Below are 23514 nucleotides of genomic sequence, written 5' to 3' on the forward strand. Positions count from 1 at the left end.
GGGGAGAATTTCATTGAGAGAGAAATATGATTAAAAGTTAGGCCCAGTCAATGAGATGTTGTAGTGAGATGATATTACCTTTTTCTTTCATTCACTTTTTTTCAGCGGCCATAGCCTGACCCATCACATTCTTTTCCAAATGGAACATGAATTCAGAACAGGACAAATGCCAAGTCTTGCCAAGTCTTATAAAATAGTATTTTTTCCACCAGCCTAATGTCCATTGCTCGTGTTTCTTGGCCCAAGCAAGTCTCTTCTTCTTATTGGTGTCCTTTAGTAGTGGTTTCTTTGCAGCAATTCAACCATGAAGGCCTGATTCACGCAGTCTATTACTTACACTCTGTGAAGCATTTATTTGGGCTGAAATCCTAGGTGCAGTTAACTAATGAACTTATCCTCTGCAGCAGAGGTAACTCTGGGTCTTCCTTTCCTGTGGCGTTCCTCATGAGAGCCAGTTTCATCATATCGCTTGATGGTTTTTGCGACTGCACTTGAAGAAACTTTCAAAGTTCTTAAAATGTTCTACATTGACTGACGTTCATGTCTTAAAGTAATGGACTGTTGTTTCTCTTTGCTTATTTGAGCTGTTCTTGCCATAATATGTACTTGGTCTTTACCAAATAGGGGCTATCTTCTGTATACCACCCCTACCTTGTCACAACACAACTGATTTGCTCAAACTCATTAAGAAGGAAAGAAATACCACCAATTAACAAGGCACACCTGTTAATTGAAATGCATTCCAGATGACTACCTCATGAAGCTGGTTGAGAGAATGCCAAGAGTGTACAAAGTTGTCAAGGCAAAGGTTGGCTACTTTGAAGAATCTCAAATATAAAATATTTTTTGGGTTACTACATGATTCCATTATGTAGAAAATAGTAAAAAATATACAAGAACCCTGGAATAAGTAGGTGTCCAAACGTTTGACCGGTACTGTACATCTACAGTGTATTGCCAAAAACCACTCAACATCAGACTCTGACCTGTCCAATGAGCCAAACTGATTGAAGAATCCCAGTGTGCACACACACAGACACACACAATTAGAATCCATAGAGCAGCTTTTTGCTCACCACTCCTCTGCCTCTCTCCATCGCTTTCTCTGTGTCGTTTTCACTGTCTGTATTTCACCTCTTAAATTGGAATCTATAGAGCAGCTTGAAGTGATACAGTATACTGTGTAGTCAACCCACCTCTTTTCTCTCTCTCCATCTGTCCTGTTCTGTCACTTTTCTCTCGTGCCGTCTGTCGTGGTCTCAGGTTCTTGTTTGTTACCGTCTCATTTGTCTATCTTCTTCTGGTATGACTTGTTCTGTTATTCTGGTGTCTCTCTCCATCATATCCTATTCTTCTGTTGCTGTCTCTGTGTCTCATCTAGTGTTTCGTTAGTTTTGCAATGCAAAATGGTCAAGGGGATACCGGGGTAGCTTAACTTGTTTTGGGCCTGTGTCCGGGTCACCTAAATCATCCTCTTCCCTACCATTTGCCTCTGGCTGCTGCTGTTCTAAGTGCTCCACTTGCCTGCTGTTCTCATCTGTCCACCTCCTTGGCTCATCTGAAAAGGTAGCAAGGTAGAAGTGCTACATGTAATTAGTTAGATTTAAAGGGTGACTGCACTTTCACCAATTCGCCAATTAGCTTCAGCTGGCTGGTGTGGGACCTGACTTTCGATATGATGGCGAGAGACACCAGAAGAACAGAACAGGCCTATTGCCAGGGCTAGTTAGGGACCATCAATAAATTACACAATGTAAATGAGAAATATTAAATACTTTCATGTTGCACACCTTTTAGTTCTCACCCTTTCCTGCAGTCAAATGACCAAATCACCCTCTAGTGTCCTCATGGGTGGAATATTATTCATATTTTTCATAATTTATAAACATAAAAAACTGCAGAAAATCCGGTGTTTTTATGTCAAACGGTTTTGTTGTATTTCAGTCTTCTGTGATGGATATAAGATGTAATATTGGGATGCAAACTCAAAATTGACTACATTTTAACACTATATCTGATATGGTACAGTGGGTGTATACTTTTGTTTCAATGTCGATTTGTTTAAGACTAACAAGAAACACTCTGTGTAACCCTGATTTAGCCCACTGCAGTAAAAGGTTAAATGCTTACAATATTTGTAAATTAATTTCTACAATTTATTGTTGGTTTGAGGTTTTTAAGTAATTGAAATTTGGAGCTTTTGGAATTTTAACATACTGTCCCTAATTAGCCCCATAGGGATATCCAAAGTCAATCCAAATTTACCACAATCATTGCGATCGGGTCGGGTGCTGCTGCACTCCGAATTGATGATTACTTGTATGCTGCCAACTCTGGGCAGGATTGAAACAAACCCAACCTTCATTTACATTCTGATGCAGTCTCATAAAAAGTCAGTTTCATCCAAAACTGATTTAAGACCAAAATTATCCTACTTACACTTTGTAGTCAATTTTGACAATATAAATGTTTCTGACTCGTATCAATGCCACATAGGCTGTTTTCTAAACGATAAGTTGGTTTTTAGAGGCAGTTGCGCTTTAAAGTTAATATATACTGACAGAACCAGGGCATCTCAACTGTAAAAACTGTAAAGAAAAATTCAAATGTCCGCATAAAAGCGAAACACAACTCCAAACATGACAGATAAGAAGCTACATAACCCGTTAGGCTATATGAATATAAAGACGCATGAGACCCCAAAAAATGGACCTGTAGAATGGAACAAGTTATGACCTCTATGGCTGTGATAGTCGCCTATTGTTTTCTCCCGCTGGAGCGGCATCTGTTGTCAAAATGGGTGCTACACAGCATTTTTTTTTTTTCGCATTGTAATTTCAGAAAATTGCCATAATATAATGGCAGTAATAGTGGAATGATAGTGTTTGACAGTATTACATACCCACCAGTGTTGTGATTGGCTGTGACAGTCGCCAATTGGTTTCTCACATACCTGGGATAGGATAAAGTAATCATTCTAAACCCCCCCCCCCCCCCCCCAAAAGATTTAGATGCACTATTGTAAAGTGGTTGTTCCACTGGATATCATAAGGTGAATGCACCAATTTGTAAGTCGCTCTGGATAAGAGCGTCTGCTAAATGACTTAAATGTAAATGTAAATGTCACATAAATTGAGTTTAAATGAGAACAAGCACTGAATTGTGTAGGGAATCAAAACCACAAAAAAATGTGGTTTTACAGCTGTTTGAAGCTGGTGGACCAAAACCGAAAGTAAAAGGCTCAAGTGTGAGTTCACAAAAATTCCCCAAAATCCTATATGTAGCACCTTTAAGGGCCTATGCATTTTCAATGTTTTGTTCACCAAAAATCTAACCGCAAAGCTGGTCATCTTTTCCCCTCTCTTTCTGGCAGCCCTTACCCTTCCCGTCTAAGTTCAAGTTTGTTTATTTGTCATATACACATAACATACATGGAGTACACAGTGCAATGAAATTCTTACTTGCAGATTAACATCTTGGCAATGCAACCACCATAGAAAACGCAAGTAGCTAAGTGAATAAAAAGAGTAATAAAAATAGTGGTCCACTGCGTTCTGAAACCACAGCAGGCACCGCGTCACTCCAGGGGCTTCTTGCAGCGCCTGCTACTGCCTAGCACAGTATATTGGATAGTTTTTTTTGTCAATAAAGTTGTCAGTAAAACATATATTTAATTTGTATACTGCATGGTTCGGGACTGCATCAAAAACATGTGGGGCTGAAGACACAGAAACCCAGGCCTAATGACGCCACTGCTGAGCACCTCCTGTACATTTGAAAGAAAACTGAACGGGTGAACGAGATTTTGAAACAGTGATATTAAACAACAGTTCATGACAAATTATGTTTTCTCAAACTACAGCAGAGTTGGGTACAGCGGAAGACACATTTCTGTCTCGTATGAATTAATAAACCATTGTTATCATTTTGAATCATATCTCAAAGTCTTGTTGCCCTCAACTCTAAACACATAAAAAAAGTGTTTCTGTGTTTTCACAGCAAGACAGCCACTTACATAACTGTGTGTCTGTGCCTTGGATATGACTAAACAGGTGTCTGTACTCCAACAAATACACAGCAATTAGTCATAAAGAAAAGGGCACGACGAAACAGTAAAACAGGTCTAAAAATACACCAAGGTTGTGTTTATATATCTTCCTTTTTAAAATCATTTGAAGGCTATGATCAACAGTGCTCTACCCAGGTCCTTATTCAGATACGATGGACTGAATTAGGTCGGTTATCAAACTCTCATAAATGGGCAATCTGGGATTTGAAAAACAACAAAGCAGTCACAACGCCACTTGATTTGGTAAAACAGCTGAGGGATGGGGCTGGAGAAATGTAATATAACCACTCAGAAATTCATAGACAGAGCTATTGATGCGAGGACTGACCATTCATGAAAACAAAATGACAAACAACTTTAGAATTTGAGTCCTGGTATAATAGTTGAACTAAGCTCATGAAGCACTCATAAGTTATATTCTGTAAGAATCAATGGTTGCATTTCATTTAATAGTCCAAAAATGGATGAACCAGTCCCAGATTGCCCCTTTAAACTGAAGAGGAATGTATTTATAATGTACTACATGGCTCTGAGAATGAATCATATGTTTTACGAATGCCATGGTTCGAAGAATGAAAGACGTGTAAGTTACACAGTACATCTTAAAGTCATTGAATATACATTCCAAAGGATAAGCGGTGAGAATTAGAACATTTACAAACCGAGCTGACTATCAAGCATTTACTTCGCTAACGTTGCTTGACCAAACGTTTAAACACTTCAATGATTTAGTTTAAGTATGTCCCATTGCTATGCTCCTTGACATGATTGAAATACTGGCACATTTCAAAATGCCTGTGCAATTATATTTTCTGACTACGCACTTTATGTATACGATGTATATTTTATCACACAGTAATCTGAATGTATTTATTTTTCTTAGGTTGCATTGATATACTCATGTTTCTCTACGGTAAGAATATACAAATATGAACACGTATATCCAGGCGCAAGCCATATAAACAGCACGCGATTGATATCATAAAATGAACAACTTGACACAAAGGAGATAGCTCCAGACGTCAACGTTGATGTAAGCCCTCTGTCAAATTTGAAAAAAACATTCAAGTCCAGGATTTTCACATGAGCCTTTCTCAAGTCACCTACAGTAACTCTTCTTAACGAACATGTTCCCAGTGAGCAAAATTGGTTGAAAAGACGTCTTTTTAACGTCGTTACAGCATCTTTTCAACGTCCTTTTAAACAAATTTAGCTCACTGGGAAGTTTGTTCGCTTCTCAAAGTCCCCCAAGCATCAGCCAGACTAGGGTCAAACAGCACACTGATACATGCTTGACTTTGGGTTTGGCAAGGCTGTATTTTGATAAATGTGAGTGCTGAATTGACCCCAGTGTCCATGTTGTAGTATCAAACCTTTACTTCTGGCTGGAGATGCTTTATCCTGGACGTAAAAGGCACATATATATATATATATTATTTTTTTATATATTTTTTGTTGTATATCATATTTTACATTTGTGTGACTGTTCTTGTCTATCAGTGTTTCAGTGCTTTGTTACTTGTCGTGTTTTATGTTTGTGTGTGGACCCCAGGAAGAATTGCTGCTGCTTCGGCAAAACATATGGCCCGGAAACATACAGAATGACAAACTTGCATTACAAAAAAAAGTGCCACCCTCTTCCCCATATAGTGCACTACTTTTGACCAGGGTCCATGGATTACATATGCAATATATAAGGAATAGGGTGCTATTTGGGATGCATACAAGATAAATACAGTAAGATAAATAGATACATTAAAAACACAAATGGACCAAAAATCAAGTCAATAAGATATGTAAATAAGTAGACAACTACTTTCATTTATAGAATATAGCAAATAACTCTAAGCATAACATATTTTTTTGTAGTGAATTGTCATCAGCAGCAACACTCACCAGCCAGTTTATTAGGTACACACATCTAGTACCAGGTCGGACCCCCCTTTGCCAACAGAACAGCCTGAATTCTTCGGGACGTGGATTCTACAAAGTGTTGGAAATGTTCCACAGGGATGTTGGTCCATGCTGATGCAATGGCATCACGCAGTTGCTGCAGATTGGATGGCGGTACAATCATGCTTCGAACAGCCTGTTCCATCTCACATAAAAAGATACTCTATTGGGTTTGGTCAGCAACAATGTTCAGACACGTTGTGGCATTCAAGCGTTGCTCAATCGATATCAAGGGACATAACGTGTGCCAGGAAAACATTCCCCACACCATTACACCACCGTTACCAGCCTGTATCATTGACACCAGGCAGAATGGGCTCATGCTGCTTACGCCACATCCTGACTGCCATCACCATGACGCAACAGAAACTGAGATTCATCGGACCAGGCAATGTTTTTCCACTCCTCAATTGTCAAGTGTTGGTGATCATGTTCCCACTGGAGACCCTTCTTCTTGTTTTTAGCCGATAGGAGTGAAACCCGGTGTGGTCGTCTACTGCAAACGTGATAGCAACAGCCCATCCGTGACAAAGATCGACGAGTTCTGCACACCACTGTTGTACTGCACAGTTATTTGTCTGTTTATGGCTCCCGCCTGTCAGCTTACACAATTCTTGCCATTTTCCTCCGACCTCTTTTCATGAACGAGCTGTCATCAACCACAGGACTGCCGCTGACTGGATGTTTTTTGTTTGCCGCACTATTCTCCTAGACACTGTCGTGCGTGAGGGCGGTCGTTTCTGAAATACTGGATCTGGCGCGCCTGGCACCGACGATCATACCACGCTCAAAGTTGCTTAGGTCACTTGTTTTGCCCATTCTAACGTTCAATCGATTATTAACTGAATGCCTCGATGCCTGTCTGCCTGCTTTATATAGCAAGCCATGGCCACGCGGCTCACTGTCTGTAGGAGCGATCCATTTCTATGAACGTGGTGGTGTACCTAATAAACTGGCCGGTGAGTATATTACAAGGTAAAATGTCTAACACCCAGTACTTTCTATGTCCCTGAGGATTTCATCAACATGTATAAAGGATATTTTGACTGACTCATTTCCAGCAGCTCTTTAGTAGCTACCATCCTGCAGACCACCATGCAGAGGCCTGTGTTTCATCTCCATAGAATACAACCTTTCCCTAGCCCCAAAAAGATATATAGATAGGTCCTCTATACCAGGCGGTGTAAGAGGAAGGCCCTAAAAATTGTCAAAGACTCCAGCCACCCTAGTCATAGACCGTTCTCTCTGCTACCTCACGGCAAGCGGTACCGGAGCGCCAAGTCTAGGTCCAAGAGGCTTCTAAACAGCTTCTACCCCCAAGCCATAAGACTCCTGACCAGCTAATCAAATGGCTACCCAGACTATTTGCATTGCCACTTAAAACTGCACTGTTGGTTAGGGGCTTGTAAGTAAGCATTTCACTGTAAGGTCTACACCTGTTGTATTTGGCGCATGTGACAAATCAAATTTGTTTTGACTTGAAAAATACTTTTTTTTGTGTTATCATGCCATTTATTTTTTTATTTTTTTACCTTTATTTAACTAGGCAAGTCAGTTAAGAACAAATTCTTATTTTCAATGACGGCCTTGGAACAGTGGGTTAACTGCCTTGTTCTACCTGCCACCCATAAGGGTGCCCCACTCCCAAAGGAGGTAATAGATCTCTGCACCACATACACATTGGTTGGTAGAGACAGATATGGCAAAATCGATGGATGTGCCAATCCCAGGTTGCCCCTTTAAAGTGCTTCCCCAATCATTATTGATGTTTTGGCAAGGATAACTATTTAATTGAATGGCAGAGGCTAGAAGGAGGATGTTGCATCTTGCAATCCATTTAGAACTGTGTAGATGCAGAGTCAGCATAACAAGTAACTATGAAGGAACACAGTAAAACTGAGATAATATAGGTTCTTATCATTTTGAAGTGTGTCATATAGTTGGCATGTGAAATGTTTTTTTCCCCTCTTGATGTGTGCAAATAAATTTGACATCAAAGAATATTGATATATCCCTTTTCTAAGTGTGAGGAAACGGACCATTGATTTGGGCCTAATAGTAAAACAAATGGAACGAACACCAGTCATCTAAATTAGCACTGTTGTGTGTGCTTACATTCCTGATGTCACCTGGGTTAGGCCCAGATCATTGGAGTCTTCCTTTCCAACGCGGGAAATGGAAGACATCTCCATGGCTAGTCATGCCGGCTTTCTAGTCCCGTCTGGGTTCTCCAGTGGCAGTGGGGCCTCCCTTCCTCCCCTCATGGTGCTCCTGTTGTTCTTCCCTGAGGCATTGTCCCCCTTCAGCTTTTTCAGCAGGCAGAAGTCCTTGAAGCACCTCTTGAAGTTCTCATCCAGGAAGGCATAGAGGACGGGGTTGAGGCTGCTGTTGGTGTAGCCCAGCGCCACGCAGAAGAAGTAGGCGGCCATGACGGCGGTGGTCTCGGGCACGCTCACCAGCGCCTTGACCAGGATGAAGATGTGGATGGGCGTCCAGCACACTACGAACACCACGACCACCACCATGACCAGGCGGGTGATGCGCCGCAGCTGCCGGTCCTTTTCCCGGGAGCCCGAGAGGAGACGCACGCTCTTGAGTCGCAGCACCATGAGGGTGTAACACACGGTGATGATGAGCACGGGCACCACGAAGGCAAACACAAACACGCAGACCTTCATCAAGGTGTCCCAGTACACATACGGTTCCGGGAACTGCAAGGCACACTCCGTGGTTCCTAGAGGGAGTGGAGGGGGGAGGGAGGGGAGGGGAGGGGAGGTTGAGAAAGAAAAAGCACTGATGAAATGCACCTACGCTCAAGCAAAGTGTTCTGAGAACACATAACATTTCACGCTGCGTCTGGTTCATCTCTCACTCGGCGACACCGTTATGGAACGGCTAATACGCACTCAAAAAGGGAACATCTTACTAATAGCGCTTTTTTTTTTTTTTTTTTGCACTTATCCACAGCTCCATCTGTATTCAGAAACAATATGTGGTGTGAGGATAACGGCAAGCTCATTACCAACAGATGGCTTAGACGTAATACATTTCCCCTCTACAAAGTAGAGGAGAGATGGTCTGTATTAGACCTTTATGTTCTAGGATTAGACGGGCACTTCTGCACTTTGATTCACTCCACCTAAGGAATCGGAGAGTAAAAACAAAATGAACCAACTAAATCTGTGCACAGTGTAAGGCATGTTCATTATGTTCTCTTGGGACAATTTCACCCATAAGAACTGTGTGTGTTTGTGTATATGTGTGTGTGTGTTTGCCTGCGTACGTGCATATTCATGCATTCATGTTTGTGTGTGTGCTTCATGAGTGTGTGTGTGTGTGTGTGTGTGTGTGTGTGTGTGTGTGTGTGTGTGTGCGTGCTTTTATGATTTAGTGTGTGCCTGCATGTATGCATACCAGCGCTCTCACCATTGTTGGACTGGGTGCCACCCAGTAGCAGTGCTGGTACCCCTGCTGCAGAGGACAGCATCCAGATACATATGTTGATGATCTTGGCTTTGATCGGCGTCCGGAAGTCCAGGGCCTTGACCGGGTGGCACACGGCCACATAGCGGTCCACACTCATCATGGTCAGGGTGAAGATGCTGGTAAACATGTTGTAGTAGTCGATGGAGATGAACACCTTACACACCACCTCGCCAAACGGCCACGAGTTCAACAGGTAGTCAGTGCTCTGGAAAGGCATCGTCGTGGTGACCAGGGCGTCGGCCAGAGCCAGGTTGAAGATGTAAATGTTGGTGGCTGTCTTCATCTTTGTATACCTGTTTCAAAACAGAGTCAAGAATGGAGGGTAGAATGTGTTAGGTCCACATCTGAGTTTAAATACAAATTGAAATCATCTTAAATACTCTATCTGGGCTTGATTCAGCTTGTCTGGCACAGTGGAACTCCAGTGCAAACTCCATCCATCTGGAAGATTAGAGCAGCCTTTTTCAAACCTCTCCTCGGGAACCCCCAGACGTTTAAGTCATGGGTAACTGCAACTCAACATGGCTGCGGGAACATGGGTGTGTCAACATAGACGGGCGTATCAACACAAGTGAGTGTATGGAAAGCGAACAGCTAATTGGGCAGATTTGTTGCCACTCAAGGCTGTTTCTGTGAGCGAGAGCATTTTAGCTAAGCCTAACCCTAACCCCTTTCCTAACCTTAACCTTATTCTCCTAACCTGCTACGCTATTTCTCCTAATTTCCTACTTGAATTCTCCTAACCTTCTTTTTTCTTTTTCTTTTTTATTTCACCTTTATTTTACCAGGTAGGCCAGTTGAGAACAAGTTCTCATTTACAACTGCGACCTGGCCAAGATAAAGCAAAGCAGTGCAAACATACAGTCAATAACACAATAGAAAGATCTATGTACAGTGTTTACAAATGTAGAAGATTAGGGAGGTAAGGCAATAAATAGGCCATAGAGGCGAAATAATTACAATTTAGCATTAACACTGGAGTGATAGATGTGCAGACGATGATGTGCAAGTAAGCAAGCACCAGTTAGCCTGGAGTTAGCTTCAAGCTTGGCCCATCTCCCGGCTAGCCGAATAAATCCATCAGATAATAACTCTTGGCCTGGACCTCCATCACGACTGGTCTGCCGACGTAACCGAACGAGGGGGTCTCAACAGGCTCCCCGTTGCGACTTCCCCCTGAGGCCCATCTGCTAGCCTCCTGCTATCCCCGGCCTGCTAGCTGTCTGAATCTCCATGCCTCCAGGTCGCCTATCTACTCACTGGACCCTATGATTACTCGGCTACACATGGCCTCTCCCTAATGTCAATATGCCTTGTCTATTGCTGTTTTGGTTAGTAATTATTGTCTTATTTCACTGTAGAGCTCGTCCAGCCCTGCCAAATATGCCTTAGCTAGCCCTGTTGTTCCGCCCCCCACACATGCGGTGACTGCACCTGGCTTAAATGGTACCTCTAGAGACAAAACCTCTCTCATCATCACTCAATGCCTAGGCTTACCTCCACTGTGCTCACATCCTACCATACCCTTGTCTGTACATTATGCCTTGAATCTATCCTTCCGTGCCCAGAAACCTGCTCCTTTTACTCTCTGTTCCGAACGCACTAGACGACCAGTTCTTTTAGCCTTTAGCCGTACCCTTATCCTACTCTTCCTCTGGTGATGTAGAGGTTAACCCAGGCCCTGCAGCCCCCAGCATCACTCCCATTCCCCAGGCGCTATCATTTGTTGACTTCTGTAACTGTAAAAGCATTGGTTTCATGCATGTTAACATTAGAAGCCTCCTCCCCAAGTTTGTTTTATTCACTGCTTTAGCACATTCCGCCAACCCGGATGTCCTAGCCGTGTCTGAATCATGGGTTAGGAAGGCCACCAAAAATCCTGAAATTCCCATCCCTAACAATAAAATTTTCTGACAAGATAGAACTGCCAAAGGGGGCGGAGTTGCAATCTACTGCAGAGATAGCCTGCAGAGTTCTGTCATGCTATCCAGGTCTGTGCCCAAACAGTTCGAGATTCTTCTTTTAAAAATACACCTTTCCAGAAACAAGTCTCTCACCGTTGCCGCTTGTTATAGACCTCCTTCAGCCCCAGCTGTGCCCTGGGCACCATGAGTGAATTGATTGCCCCCCATCTATCTTCAGAGTTCGTACCGTTAGGTGACCTAAACTGGGATATGCTTAATACCCCGGCCGTCCTACAATCTAAGCTAGATGCCCTCAATCTCACACAAATGATCAAGGAACCTATCAGGTACAACCCTAAATCCGTAACCATGGGCACCCTCTTAGATATCATCCTGACCAACTTGCCCTCTAAATACACCTCTGCTGTCTTCAACCAGGATCTCAGCGATCACTGCCTCATTGCCTGCGTGCGTAATGGGCCCACGGTCAAACGACCACCCCTCATCACTGTCAAATGATCCCTAAAAGACTTCAGCGAGCAGGCCTTTCTAATCGACCTGGCCAGGGTATCCTGGAAGGATATTGACCTCATACCGTCAGTATAGGATGCCATCACCACACAGGAACTGACCAATGAAAACATTTTAAGAATTTAAAAACAACACCTCTCAATCAAAACCGTCTAACCAATCACATAGCACTGATGTTACGCCCATCGCCGATGATCCACCCACTTATTTCACCATGCCCACTTCCAGACACATTTCACGTAGGCAGTTACCACATAGAGATAGATAGAGGACTCTAGTGCCCAAAAGACCATTTTAGCATTTAAGGACTTTCACCATTTTTAAGTTGTCAACTGGGTGGACTTCCTATGGGTTAGGAAGGATCACATGATTCCATCCGGATCATCAACAGGGATCAGCCAATTAATTCAATGATGCGATGTCTATCTAAGTCTATGTGTTATCCATACTTGGGACGTTTCACAATTTTGTTGTAGACCTGAACTAGCACACCTGATTCAAGGGCTTGATGATTAGTTGAATAGTTTAATCAGGTGTGCTGGTCATGGAATAGTTTAAATACAATTCAAATAATGGTTGGGGGTCCAAAAGTATTTGAAAGATTTAAAATAGTATTTGAACTCAGGTGATGTAAGATTGTTATTGACAGTTAATTAAAGAACTTGATGAAACCTAATGGGAAAACTCTTCCATCTGTTAAATTGTTATCATCTAAGCTGGTGATTCTATTGATAGTCCCAACAACATGAGGCAGATTAAAAGTAATTAAATTCTCATGCAAGGTATTTTTATCTGTAAACAACTATATATGTAACTAGGGGAGAAAATGACAACAGTCATGTACTGTGTAAAGTCATTTCTGTCTGATATTTTGATTTGGAGAAAAAGAAACTTGGCAGGGCTAGCTTAGCAGCTGTCATACTTTTAAACGCCCACACGAGTTGAAATCCACTTTTTCAAGCTGAAAGATGATGGCCAGAGCTTACCCATGATGTTGCACAACAATTTAAGTCAATAAGTCATTGTTTTAGTCAAAGTATAATACACTACATGACCAAAAGTATGTGGACACCTGCTCGTCGAACATCTCATTCCAAAATCATGGGCATTAATATGGAGTTGGTCACCCCCTTTGCTGCTATAACAGCCTCCACTCTTCTGGGAAGGCTTTACACTAGATGTTGGAACATTTCTGCGGGGACTTGCTTCCATTCAGCCACAAGCATTAGTGAGGTCAGGCGCTGATGTTGGGCAATTAGACCTGGTTTGCAGTTGGCGTTCCAATTCAACCCAAAGGTGTTCGATGGGGTTGATGTCTGGGCTCTTTGCAGGCCAGTCAAGTTTATCCACACCGATCTTGACAAACCAGTTCTGTATGGACCTCGCTTTGTGCACGGGAGCATCGTCATGCTGAAACAGGAAACAGCCTTCCCCAAACTGTTGCCATAGAGTTGGAAGCACAGAATCGAACAGAATGTCATTGTATGCTGTTGCATTAAGATTTCCCTTCATTGGAACTAAGGGGCCTAGCCCGAACCATGAAAAACAGCCCCAGACTATTATTCTTCCTCCACCAAACTGTACAGTTGGCACTATGCATTGGGGCAGGTAGCTTTCTCTCCTGGCATCCGCAAACCCAGATTTGTCCATCGGACTTGCCAGATAATGAAGCGTGATTCATCACCCCAGAGAAAGTGTTTCCACTGCTCCAGAGTCCAATGGCGGTGAGCTTTACACCACTCCAGCAGACGCTTGGCATTGCACATGGTGATCTTAGGCTTGTGTGCGGCTGCTAGGTCATGGAAACCCATTTCATAAAGCTCCCGACGAACAGTTCTTGTGCTGACGTTACTTTGAGAGGAAGTTTGGAACTCAGTAATGAGTGTTGCGACTGAAGACAGACGGTTTTACGCGCTACACTCTAAAGCACTCGACGGTCCCGTTCTGTGAGCTTGTGTGGCCTACCACTTCACTGCTGAGCCGTTGTTGCTCATACAGTAGACATTTCCACTTCACAATAACAACACTTACTGTTGACTAGGGTTTCTCTAGCAGTTTAGAAATTTGACAGGCATGTTGAAAAGGTGACATCCTATGATGGTACCATGTTGAAAGTCACAGTGCTCTTCAGTAAGGCCATTCTACTGCCAATGTTTGTCTATGGAGATTGCATGGCTGTGTGCTCGATTTTATACACCTGTCAGCAACAGGTGTGGCTGAAATGGCCAAATCCACTAATTTGAAGGGGTGTCCACGTACTTGTGCATATATAGTGTAAATTAGGCTTGAAGTGACAAATCTGAACTACCCTCTTCGTGCAAATCTATGTGAATGCGGTGTCTTTTCATATGATATACACATTATTTTCAGCCTACGTTAGTATCAGGGCTGAGTTAATTTGAATGTTACCACCCACCAGCATGGCATTGTTTTTTTTAATCAGAAAACGTTGCAAAGTTATTCCTCTTCGCGACTGAGATGAGCCAAACACCCTTGTGTCCACTTAGCCGCCTGAGCCATGGAGCAAATAAAAATAGGGGGAGTAAACTTATGTTTTTGCACCTCCGCTATTTTTTGGGTGGGAAATGAAATTAATGTACTTTTTACTCCATACATTTTCCCTGACACCCAAAAGTACTCGTTACATTTTGACAGGAAAATGGTCCAATTCACACACTAATCAAGAGAACATCCCTGGTCATCCCTACTGCCTCTGATCTGGCAGACTCACTAAACACAAATGCTTTGTTTGTAAATTATGTCTGAGTGTTGGAGTGTGCCCTTGGCTATCCGTCCAATATATATATATATTTTTTTTTACAAATTGTGCTGTCTGGTTTGCTTAATAAGGAAGTTGAAAAGATTTATACTTTTACTTTTGATACTTAAATACATTTTAGCAATTCCATTTACTTTTGATACTTAAGTATATTTAAAACCAAATACTTTTCAACTTTTACTCAAGCAGTATTTTACTGGGTGACTTTCACTTTTGTCATTTTCTATTAAAGTGTCTTTACTTTTACTCAAGTATGATAATTGAGCCCTTTTTCCACCACTGGTGATTTACGATCATGAGCAAAGTCATTGTAGCCTATCATTTCACTTCCCCTGTGAAAACCATGAGCTTCATCTTATTCTTTCAAATGATTTCTATGGTGGATTCGCGGCCTCAATTTATGGAAGATGCCAAAACTTTGGAGATAACAATAGATGGCGAAGTCAAAGATAGGCCAGTGGTTTCCATCTGTGGTAAAGCTTTCCCTATATCAATGCTTATGATAAATCCAGCTCCAGTTCCAGCCATAGAGCCATCTGGCTAATCGTTTGAATATGGTGTAGTAAAAAAAAAAAGTTAAAAAACAAGAGATAAGATTAGCTGGTTAGTATGCTAGCTAGTTACACTGACAGCTGTAAGTGCCCTATTTGTTGATGTTTATCAACTCCGTGAGGAAATTCCCACACCCAATTCGTGAATATGTATAAGTAACCTTTATCATTCTTCGGAGGTGGAACCTAAACATACATTTCACTGGAGGCTGCTGAGGGGACGGCTCATAATAATGCCTGGAACGGAGCAAATACCATTCTACTGACTCCGCTCCAGCCATTACCACGAGCCCATCCTCCCTAATTAAGGTGCCACCAACCTCCTGTGGTGCATTTCCTCTCTTGGACAGGAAATTATGTTAAAAAAGTAGCAGCAACATCCACGGGGGGGGTGCTTTAAATTGTGTCCCAATCATGTAAGTAATCTACTTAAACTGATATATACTTTAAAGTGTCAATCTGGGGCTGGTACATACATTTTTGGACGTTTAAATAAATTATATATAGTCACTAGCTGTATCCGACTACTTTAGGCATTTTGGGTATGCGAAATAATACACAAAGTAGTATGCTTCAAATGCCAGGATGTCATATTCATCTCGGCTTTTCATCAATTCGCTGCACACTATTGAGGAAGAGAATCGTCTTTCAAGACCCACGTGTGTTTGACAACAACTGATAATCAGCTGAGGGGACATGCTATACCAAAATGAACGAATGGTGGGAATCAACGTAATTGCGCATTACATGATGCATTCTCAGTAGGATGAGCCAAGTATGCTGATATTTGTTGCTTAATGCATCATTTTTTGTAGAAACAGTATGTTCTAAAGAGCATGTAGTACGATTAGTACACAGTTTAAGTAAGAAGTAGGCAGGACAGATTAGGCAAGACGGCCATTAATTATTTAAGTAATAAGGCACAAGGAGGTGTGGTAAATGGTCAATGTACCACGGCAAAGGACTGTTCTTTTGCACGATGCAACACGGAGTACCTGGATACAGCCCTTAGCCGTCGTATATACAGTGAGGGAAAAAAGTATTTGATCCCCTGCTGATTTTGTACGTTTGCCCACTGACAAAGAAATGATCAGTCTATAATTTTAATAGTAGGTTTATTTGAACAGGGAGAGACAGAATAACAACAAAAAATCCAGAAAAACGCATATCAAATGTTATAAATTGATTTGCATTTTAATGAGGGAAATAAGTATTTGACCCCTCAGCAAAACATGACTTAGTACTTGGTGGCAAAACCCTTGTTGGCAATCACAGAGGTCAGACGTTTCTTGTAGTTGGCCACCAGGTTTGCACATATCTCAGGAGGGATTTTGTCCCACTCCTCTTTGCAGATCTTCTCCAAGTCATTAAGGTTTCGAGGCTGACGTTTGGCAACTCAAACCTTCAGCTCCCTCCACAGATTTTCTATGGGATTAAGGTCTGGAGACTGCCTAGGCCACTCCAGGACCTTAATGTGCTTCTTCTTGAGCCACTCCTTTGTTGCGTGGGCCGTGTGTTTTGGGTCATTGTCATGCTAGAATACCCATCCACGACCCATTTTCAATGCCCTGGCTGAGGGAAGGAGGTTCTCACCCAAGATTTGACGGTACATGGCCCCGTCCATCGTCCCTTTGATGCGGTGAAGTTGTCCTGTCCCCTTAGCAGAAAAACACCCCCAAAGCATAATGTTTCCACCTCCATGTTTGACGGTGGGGATGGTGTTCTTGGGGTCATAGGCAGCATCCCTCCTCCTTCAAACACGGCGAGTTGAGTTGATGCCAAAGAGCTCAATTTTTGTCTCATGTGACCACAAATCTTTCACCCGGTTGTCCTCTGAATCAATCATTCAGATATTCATTGGCAAACTTCATGTGGGCATGTATATGTGCTTTCTTGAGCAGGGGGACCTTGCGGGCGCTGCAGGATTGCATTCCTTCACGGCGTAGTGTGTTACCAATTGTTTTCTTGGTGACTATGGTCCCAGCTGCCTTGAGATCATTGACAAGATCCTCCCGTGTAGTTCTGGGCTATTTCCTCACTGTTCTCATGATCATTGCAACTCCACGAGGTGAGATCTTGCATGGAGCCCCAGGCCGAGGAAGATTGAGAGTTCTTTTGTGTTTCTTCCTTCTGCAAATAATCGTACCAACTGTTGTCACCTTCTCACCAAGCTGCTTGGCGATGGTCTTGTAGCCCCATCCAGCCTTGTGTAGGTCTACAATCTTGTCCCTGACATCCTTGGAGAGCTCTTTGGTCTTGGCCATGGTGGAGAGTTTGGAATCTGATTGATTGATTGCTTCTGTGGACAGGTGTCTTTTATACAGGTAACAAGCTGAGATTAGGAGCACTCCCTTTAAGTGTCTGCTCCTAATCTCAGCTCGTTACCTGTATAAAAGACACCTGGGAGCCAGAAATCTTTCTGATTGAGAGGGGGTCAAATACTTATTTCCCTCATTAAAATGCAAATCAATTTATAACATTTTTGACATGCGTTTTTCTGGATTTTTTTGTTGTTATTCTGTCTCTCACTGTTCAAATATACCTACCATTAAAATGATAGACTGATCATTTCTTTGTCAGTGGGCAAACGTACAAAATCAGCAGGGGATGAAAAACTTTTTTCCCTCACTGTAGGCCATATACCACAAACCCCCGAGGTGCCTTATTGCTATTATAAACTGGTTGCCAACGTAATTAGAGCAGTAAAAATAAATGTTTTGTCATAACAGTGGTATATGGTCTGATATACCATGGCTGTCAGCCAATCCGCATTCAGGGCTCGAACCACCCAGTTTATAATGAAGAATATAGGCTAACATATATAGTGCCTTCGGAAAGTATTCAGACCCCTTGACTTTTTCCACATTTTGTTACGTTACAGCCTTATTCTAAAATGTTTTAAATAGTTTTTTCCCCTCATCAATCTACACACGATACCCCATAAGGAAAGGAAGACCCAGAGTTACCTCTGCTGCAGAGGACAAGTTCATTAGAGTTACTAGCCTCAGAAATTGCAGCCCAAATAAATGCTTCACAGAGTTCAAGTAACAGACACATCTCAACATCAACTGTTCAGAGGAGACTGCGCGCATCAGGCCTTCATGGTCAAATTGCTGCAAAGAAACCACTACTAAAGGACACCAATAATAAGAAGAGACTTGATTGGACCAAGAAACACAAGCAATGGACAATAGACCAGTGGAAATCTGTCCTTTGTTCTGATGAGTCTAAATTTGAGAATTTTGGTTCCAACCGTGTCGGATGATCTCCGCATGTGTGGTTCCCACCGTGAAGCATGGAGGAGGTGTGATGGTGTGGGGGTGCTTTGCTGGTGACACTATCTGTGTTTTATTTAGAATTCAAGGCACACTTAACCAGAAAGGCTACCACAGCATTCTGCAGAGATACACAATCCCATCTGGTTTGCGCTTAGTGGGACTATCATTTGTTTTTCAACAGGACAATGACCCAACACACCTCAAGGAGAGTGATGGAGTGCTGCATCAAATCACCCGGCCTCCACAATCAACCGACCTCAAACCAATTGAGATGTTTTGGGATGAGTTGGACCGTAGAGTGAAGGAAAAGCAGCCAACAAGTGCTCAGCATATGTGGGAACTCCTTCAAGACTGTTGGAAAAGTATTCCAAGTGAAGCTGGTTGAGAGAATGCCAAGAGTGTGCAAAGCTGTCATCAAGGCAAAGGGTGGCTACTTTGAAGAATCTATAATGTAAAATATATTTTGATTTGTTTAACAGTTTTTTGGTTACTACATGATTCTATATGTGTTATGTCATAGTTTTGATGTCTTCACTATTATTTCTACAATGTAGAAATGGTACTGTATATTTGCATATCGTTTAGTCCTCCCATAAAAAGCTTGTCTCTCATTTTGTTGCAATTTGCACAAAACATATTGTATGTTACACATATGGCTCTGGTCAAATTGTGCACTATATAGGGAATAGGGTGCCATTTGGGACATAACCATAGTCAAGTCCTAGTCCTTAGGAGCACATGAGAAAGTTCCAGCCATCGCAGGGGTGATGAGGCCTCCATCTTCCAATGACTTCTGTCACAGGTGATTTATGGCCAGACCCCAGTGAAATAACTCCATAACAACAGGACTGAAAAAACAATCTTCCCTAAAATCAATCACAGCTCTGTGGTGGTAATTTATCCATAACAACAGAGACATGTTGCCACTTCAGTTCAGAAGTACAGTAGAGGAATTCCATTATGCCCATATGGTTTTATGTTAACAAATCATGTGAAATACGGCATATTTGGATCCCCTTTGCAAGTGCATTCCATTTCCTGATTGCTAAATGTATTATCTCTCATCTTTCACTAGAATTTGACTTCTGGGTAAAATAAATTACTAAATGTATAACTTAGGAAAATTCTATTAAGAAGAAAATGTGAAGATAAAAAATAAGTCAACCAGATAAAAAATATACAAATTCTGAACTGAGCTGGCTACAAAAAAATGGAGAGCTGAGAGTATCACAATTAGCTAACCAATAGAATTGAATTAACTTGGGGAGGTGACAGAATGGCCCTATGGAAGACAGGTAATGTGCGATTGCGCTAATTGTCTAGTCTGGAGCACTTTGTGAGGCGTTGGTGCAATGCACATGACACCAGCTCTGATTTATTTGCCTACACCACATAAATAAAACCCAATGAGGTGCAAGCATTATAGAGGACCACTGGTTTTAAATGACACATTTAAAACACTTTTAAACACTGCCCCAAAAAGGTAGCATTCCAACTGTAAAAAAGCCCAATAGTAAAAAGGTATTGTTCCCTCCAATAGAACGGTACAGTATATGTTCCGTATGGGTCATGACTGAAACAAAATAATCAACCAATCATATAGTGTTTGTACACTTTGTACTATAAAGTTTAAACATGCACCTGCCACTGGGTGGCTCACAAGAGTTACAGATGTCATAAATATGTACTTTTTGTTTTTTTGGTGCTAAAATGTAGTCAGGTGTATTGCATGGGCATCTTACTGTATTGTTGTATTTTTTGCATACCCTTAATTTCACCCAAATCTTTAGCAATAGCCTATAAATTGTCAAACTTGATATCAATGCAATGCAATGCAAGGTGAGTGAGCAAATAGATCACGATAAAACCTTACCTGATGATAACGTACATGACGAGGCAGTTGCCCACCAGGCCCACCACGAACACCACGGAGTACACAGCTGTGATGATGGGGATGATTGGGGACATGGGGTCCTCTTCCCAGTCAGAGTCAAAAGTCAGATTGTGACCTTCTGGGTATCCAGACTGCGAAGTAGCATTCATATAACAGTCTTCGATGAGCGCCGTGAGGCACTTGTCTTCTTTGAAAATTTCAACCGGGGTGCCTTCCATATTTGGTTATGCTTGACCACCTAACGAAAAGGAGATAATGGGGCTACCAGCATATGCCTTTGGCTATGCGGGAAGGAAACCAGTGAGAGAGAAAAAAATAACGATTAAAAAGTTGGTGTGCGTCAAATTATAATTCATAATTTACGTTTGTATATTAAACCAACTTTCTTATGTGCCGTTCAAAAAACGAATGAAAACGATCCAACTCCATTATATATACAGAGTAATTGAATCGTATTTTTACTGTGATAACACAATTAAAGCTTAATGCATAATGCATCATTTCACCAATCCGGGCAATTGGTAACTTACCCTCTGGATAGTAGTTCCTTCTGTTCCTTTTTTTTGTGTCTGTAAAATATGGAAATTATGCTGAGCGAAACGATGTAAGATCTTTGCTGTTTGATTGCAGAAGGATATGGCTCGCCAAACTTTGTAGAGTGGAGTATGAGAGAGACAAGCACAACACCGGGGCTCAGCGGAGACTCGAGCACACGCACAGCGCGGGTAGTGCCGCGCCCTCCCGCTCAAATATGACGTCAGAGAAATAACAATAACCTCAACATCGGATCTCTATGAACGTCAACATAGGATCTCTATGAACCTCAACACAGGATCTCTATGAACCTCAACACAGGATCTCTATGAACCTCAACACAGGATCTCTATGAACCTCAACACAGGATCTCTATGAACCTCAACACAGGATCTCTATGAACCTCAACATAGGATCTCTATTAACCTCAACATAGGATCTCTATGAACCTCAATGCAACGTCTACGTCCGCGTGTAACCATATAATTCGATGTAACCATGGAATAGCCTACAACTGTGAGAGACGAAGTGTGCAAAGAAAATGCATACATTCGTTTCCTTATTACATAATTTTATTCACAACAATAGTATCTTCATCATATCAATTATTATTACACTATATAATATTATATGTGGAAGTTATTGACCATGAGTAATATATAATGCTAACCTACTCCAGACTCACTTGAATTGTTAGAATTAACTTCAACACTTTTCTATTCTGCAGGGGTCTTCAACAAGTTATTTGGAGAACATCTGTGTAATAAATTGGTTTCATTTATGAAATCATTTAAAAACATGTAGCCATAACATCAAGGCAATAATACCAGTTGATATAACATACATCAATAATCAGATTGATCATAGAAATCAGATAATTCCACTGTGCCTCTTGTTCTAACCTCTGGTTGCATGAAAATGTATGTTAGAGCAGCACAAAACCAATCATCCATCATCATTAATCATTTATCAGAGACACAAAAGACCCTCTGTCAAAGAGGATGTCCTGGATGTATGCTATGTGATTATGCACTGTGAATAATCATATGCTGTGCAGTATGCATATTACCGATAGTGACACAGTGCCTATCCTCTATCCTGTAATGTAGGTAAATACATAGAGTATACAAAACATTAAGAACATGACATACTCTTTCCATGACATAGACTGACCAGGTAAATCCAGGTGAAAGCTAGGATCCCTTTAGGATGTCACCTGTTCAATCCACTTCAGTCCGAGACAGGTTAAAGGTGGATTTTTAAGCTTTGAGATAATTGAGACATGGATTGTGTGTGCCATTCAGAGGGGGAATGGGCAAGACAGAAGATGTAAGTGCCTTTGAACTGAGTATGGTAGTAGATGCCAGGCGCACCGGTTTGTGTCAAAAACCTCAACACTGCTGGGTTTTTCACGCTCAACAGTTTGCCGTGTGCATCAAGAATGGTTCACCACCCAAAGAACATCCAGCCAACTTGATACAACTGTAGGAAGCATTGGAATCAACATGGGCCAGTATCCCTGTGGAATGCTTTCGACACCTTGTTGATCCATTCCGATGAATTGAGGCTGTTCTGAGGGTAAATAGGGGGGGGGGGGGTGCAACTCAATATTAGGAAGGTATTCCTTGGTACACTCAGTGTAGTGGCTACTCTGTGTATGTCTGGAAATGCGTTTACAAGCTCTAACTGATGTGATTGGAAATCCTGGGTCTCAGTCTCGATTTGTAGTATCCTGGGTAGCCTGAGGGAAACCAAGGATCCATGAGTTCTTACCACTAATTACGGCTAATCAGAGGGGAAAACAAATGAGCAATCAAACCTCGTTAGCACAAGCCAAAATGCTTCCGCAGTGACATAGTGGATATGATGCATGATGGGTCCCTAGTTCAAATGAGTTCAGCAGATACACAAACAGCAGGAAGCACAGGTCATGCAATGTTTAAGAGTCATCATCTCCATAGATGTCTATTGATTAGTGCACTTTTATTCTATATTGCTATAGTACTGATGATTATTCAGTCAAACTCTGACTTGACATAATCCTCTTGGACCCTTTGGGAGAATAGGGCGTCCGCTTTGGCAAAATGGGTGGGGTTATATCCTCCCTGACCTGTTCACCGGACGTGCTCCCTTGTCCTGGACCTGCTGTTTCAACCCTCAGCCACCGTGCTTCTACATCTGCATTGCTTGCTCTTTGGGGTCTTTGAGGTTTTAGGCTGGGTTTCCATATAAGCACTTTTTGACAACTGCTGATGTAAAAAGGGCTTTATAAATATATGTGATTGATTGATAGCTCTCCACGTCAATCTTTTCTGTGCAAGAGCTTTTAGTCATACTCTAAAGCAGGGTCCTGCACCCCCCCCCCCCCCCCCCCCCCCCCCCCCGCCTCACCTGTGCACATTTTGTTTTTTGCTCTAGCACTACACAGCTGATTCAAATATTCAAACTAATAATCAAGATGTGATTATTTGAATCAGCTGTGTAATGCTAGAGGAAAAACCAAAATGTCCACCCAGGGGGGGCAGGACCGAGTAT

The 23514-nt window shown here is 42.0% G+C and overlaps 1 protein-coding gene across 1 annotated transcript; it reads right to left on the bottom strand.

Moving 5' to 3' along the window:
* Positions 1-3390: 3390 nt before the first annotated feature.
* On the bottom strand, positions 3391-21147 carry LOC106590073 (delta-type opioid receptor). The gene is made up of 4 exons (XM_014180619.3): positions 20976-21147; positions 20425-20726; positions 9449-9801; positions 3391-8756 (listed from the first exon to the last, which is right to left on the bottom strand). The coding sequence occupies exons 2-4, from the start codon at positions 20661-20663 to the stop codon at positions 8221-8223; spliced, it is 1128 nt and encodes a 375-aa protein (XP_014036094.1). The 5' UTR covers positions 20664-20726; positions 20976-21147; the 3' UTR covers positions 3391-8220.
* Positions 21148-23514: the final 2367 nt, after the last annotated feature.

The sequence above is a fragment of the Salmo salar genome, chromosome 29, assembly GCF_965601325.2.
Source record: "Salmo salar chromosome 29, fSalSal1, whole genome shotgun sequence".
NCBI lineage: Eukaryota > Metazoa > Chordata > Actinopteri > Salmoniformes > Salmonidae > Salmo > Salmo salar.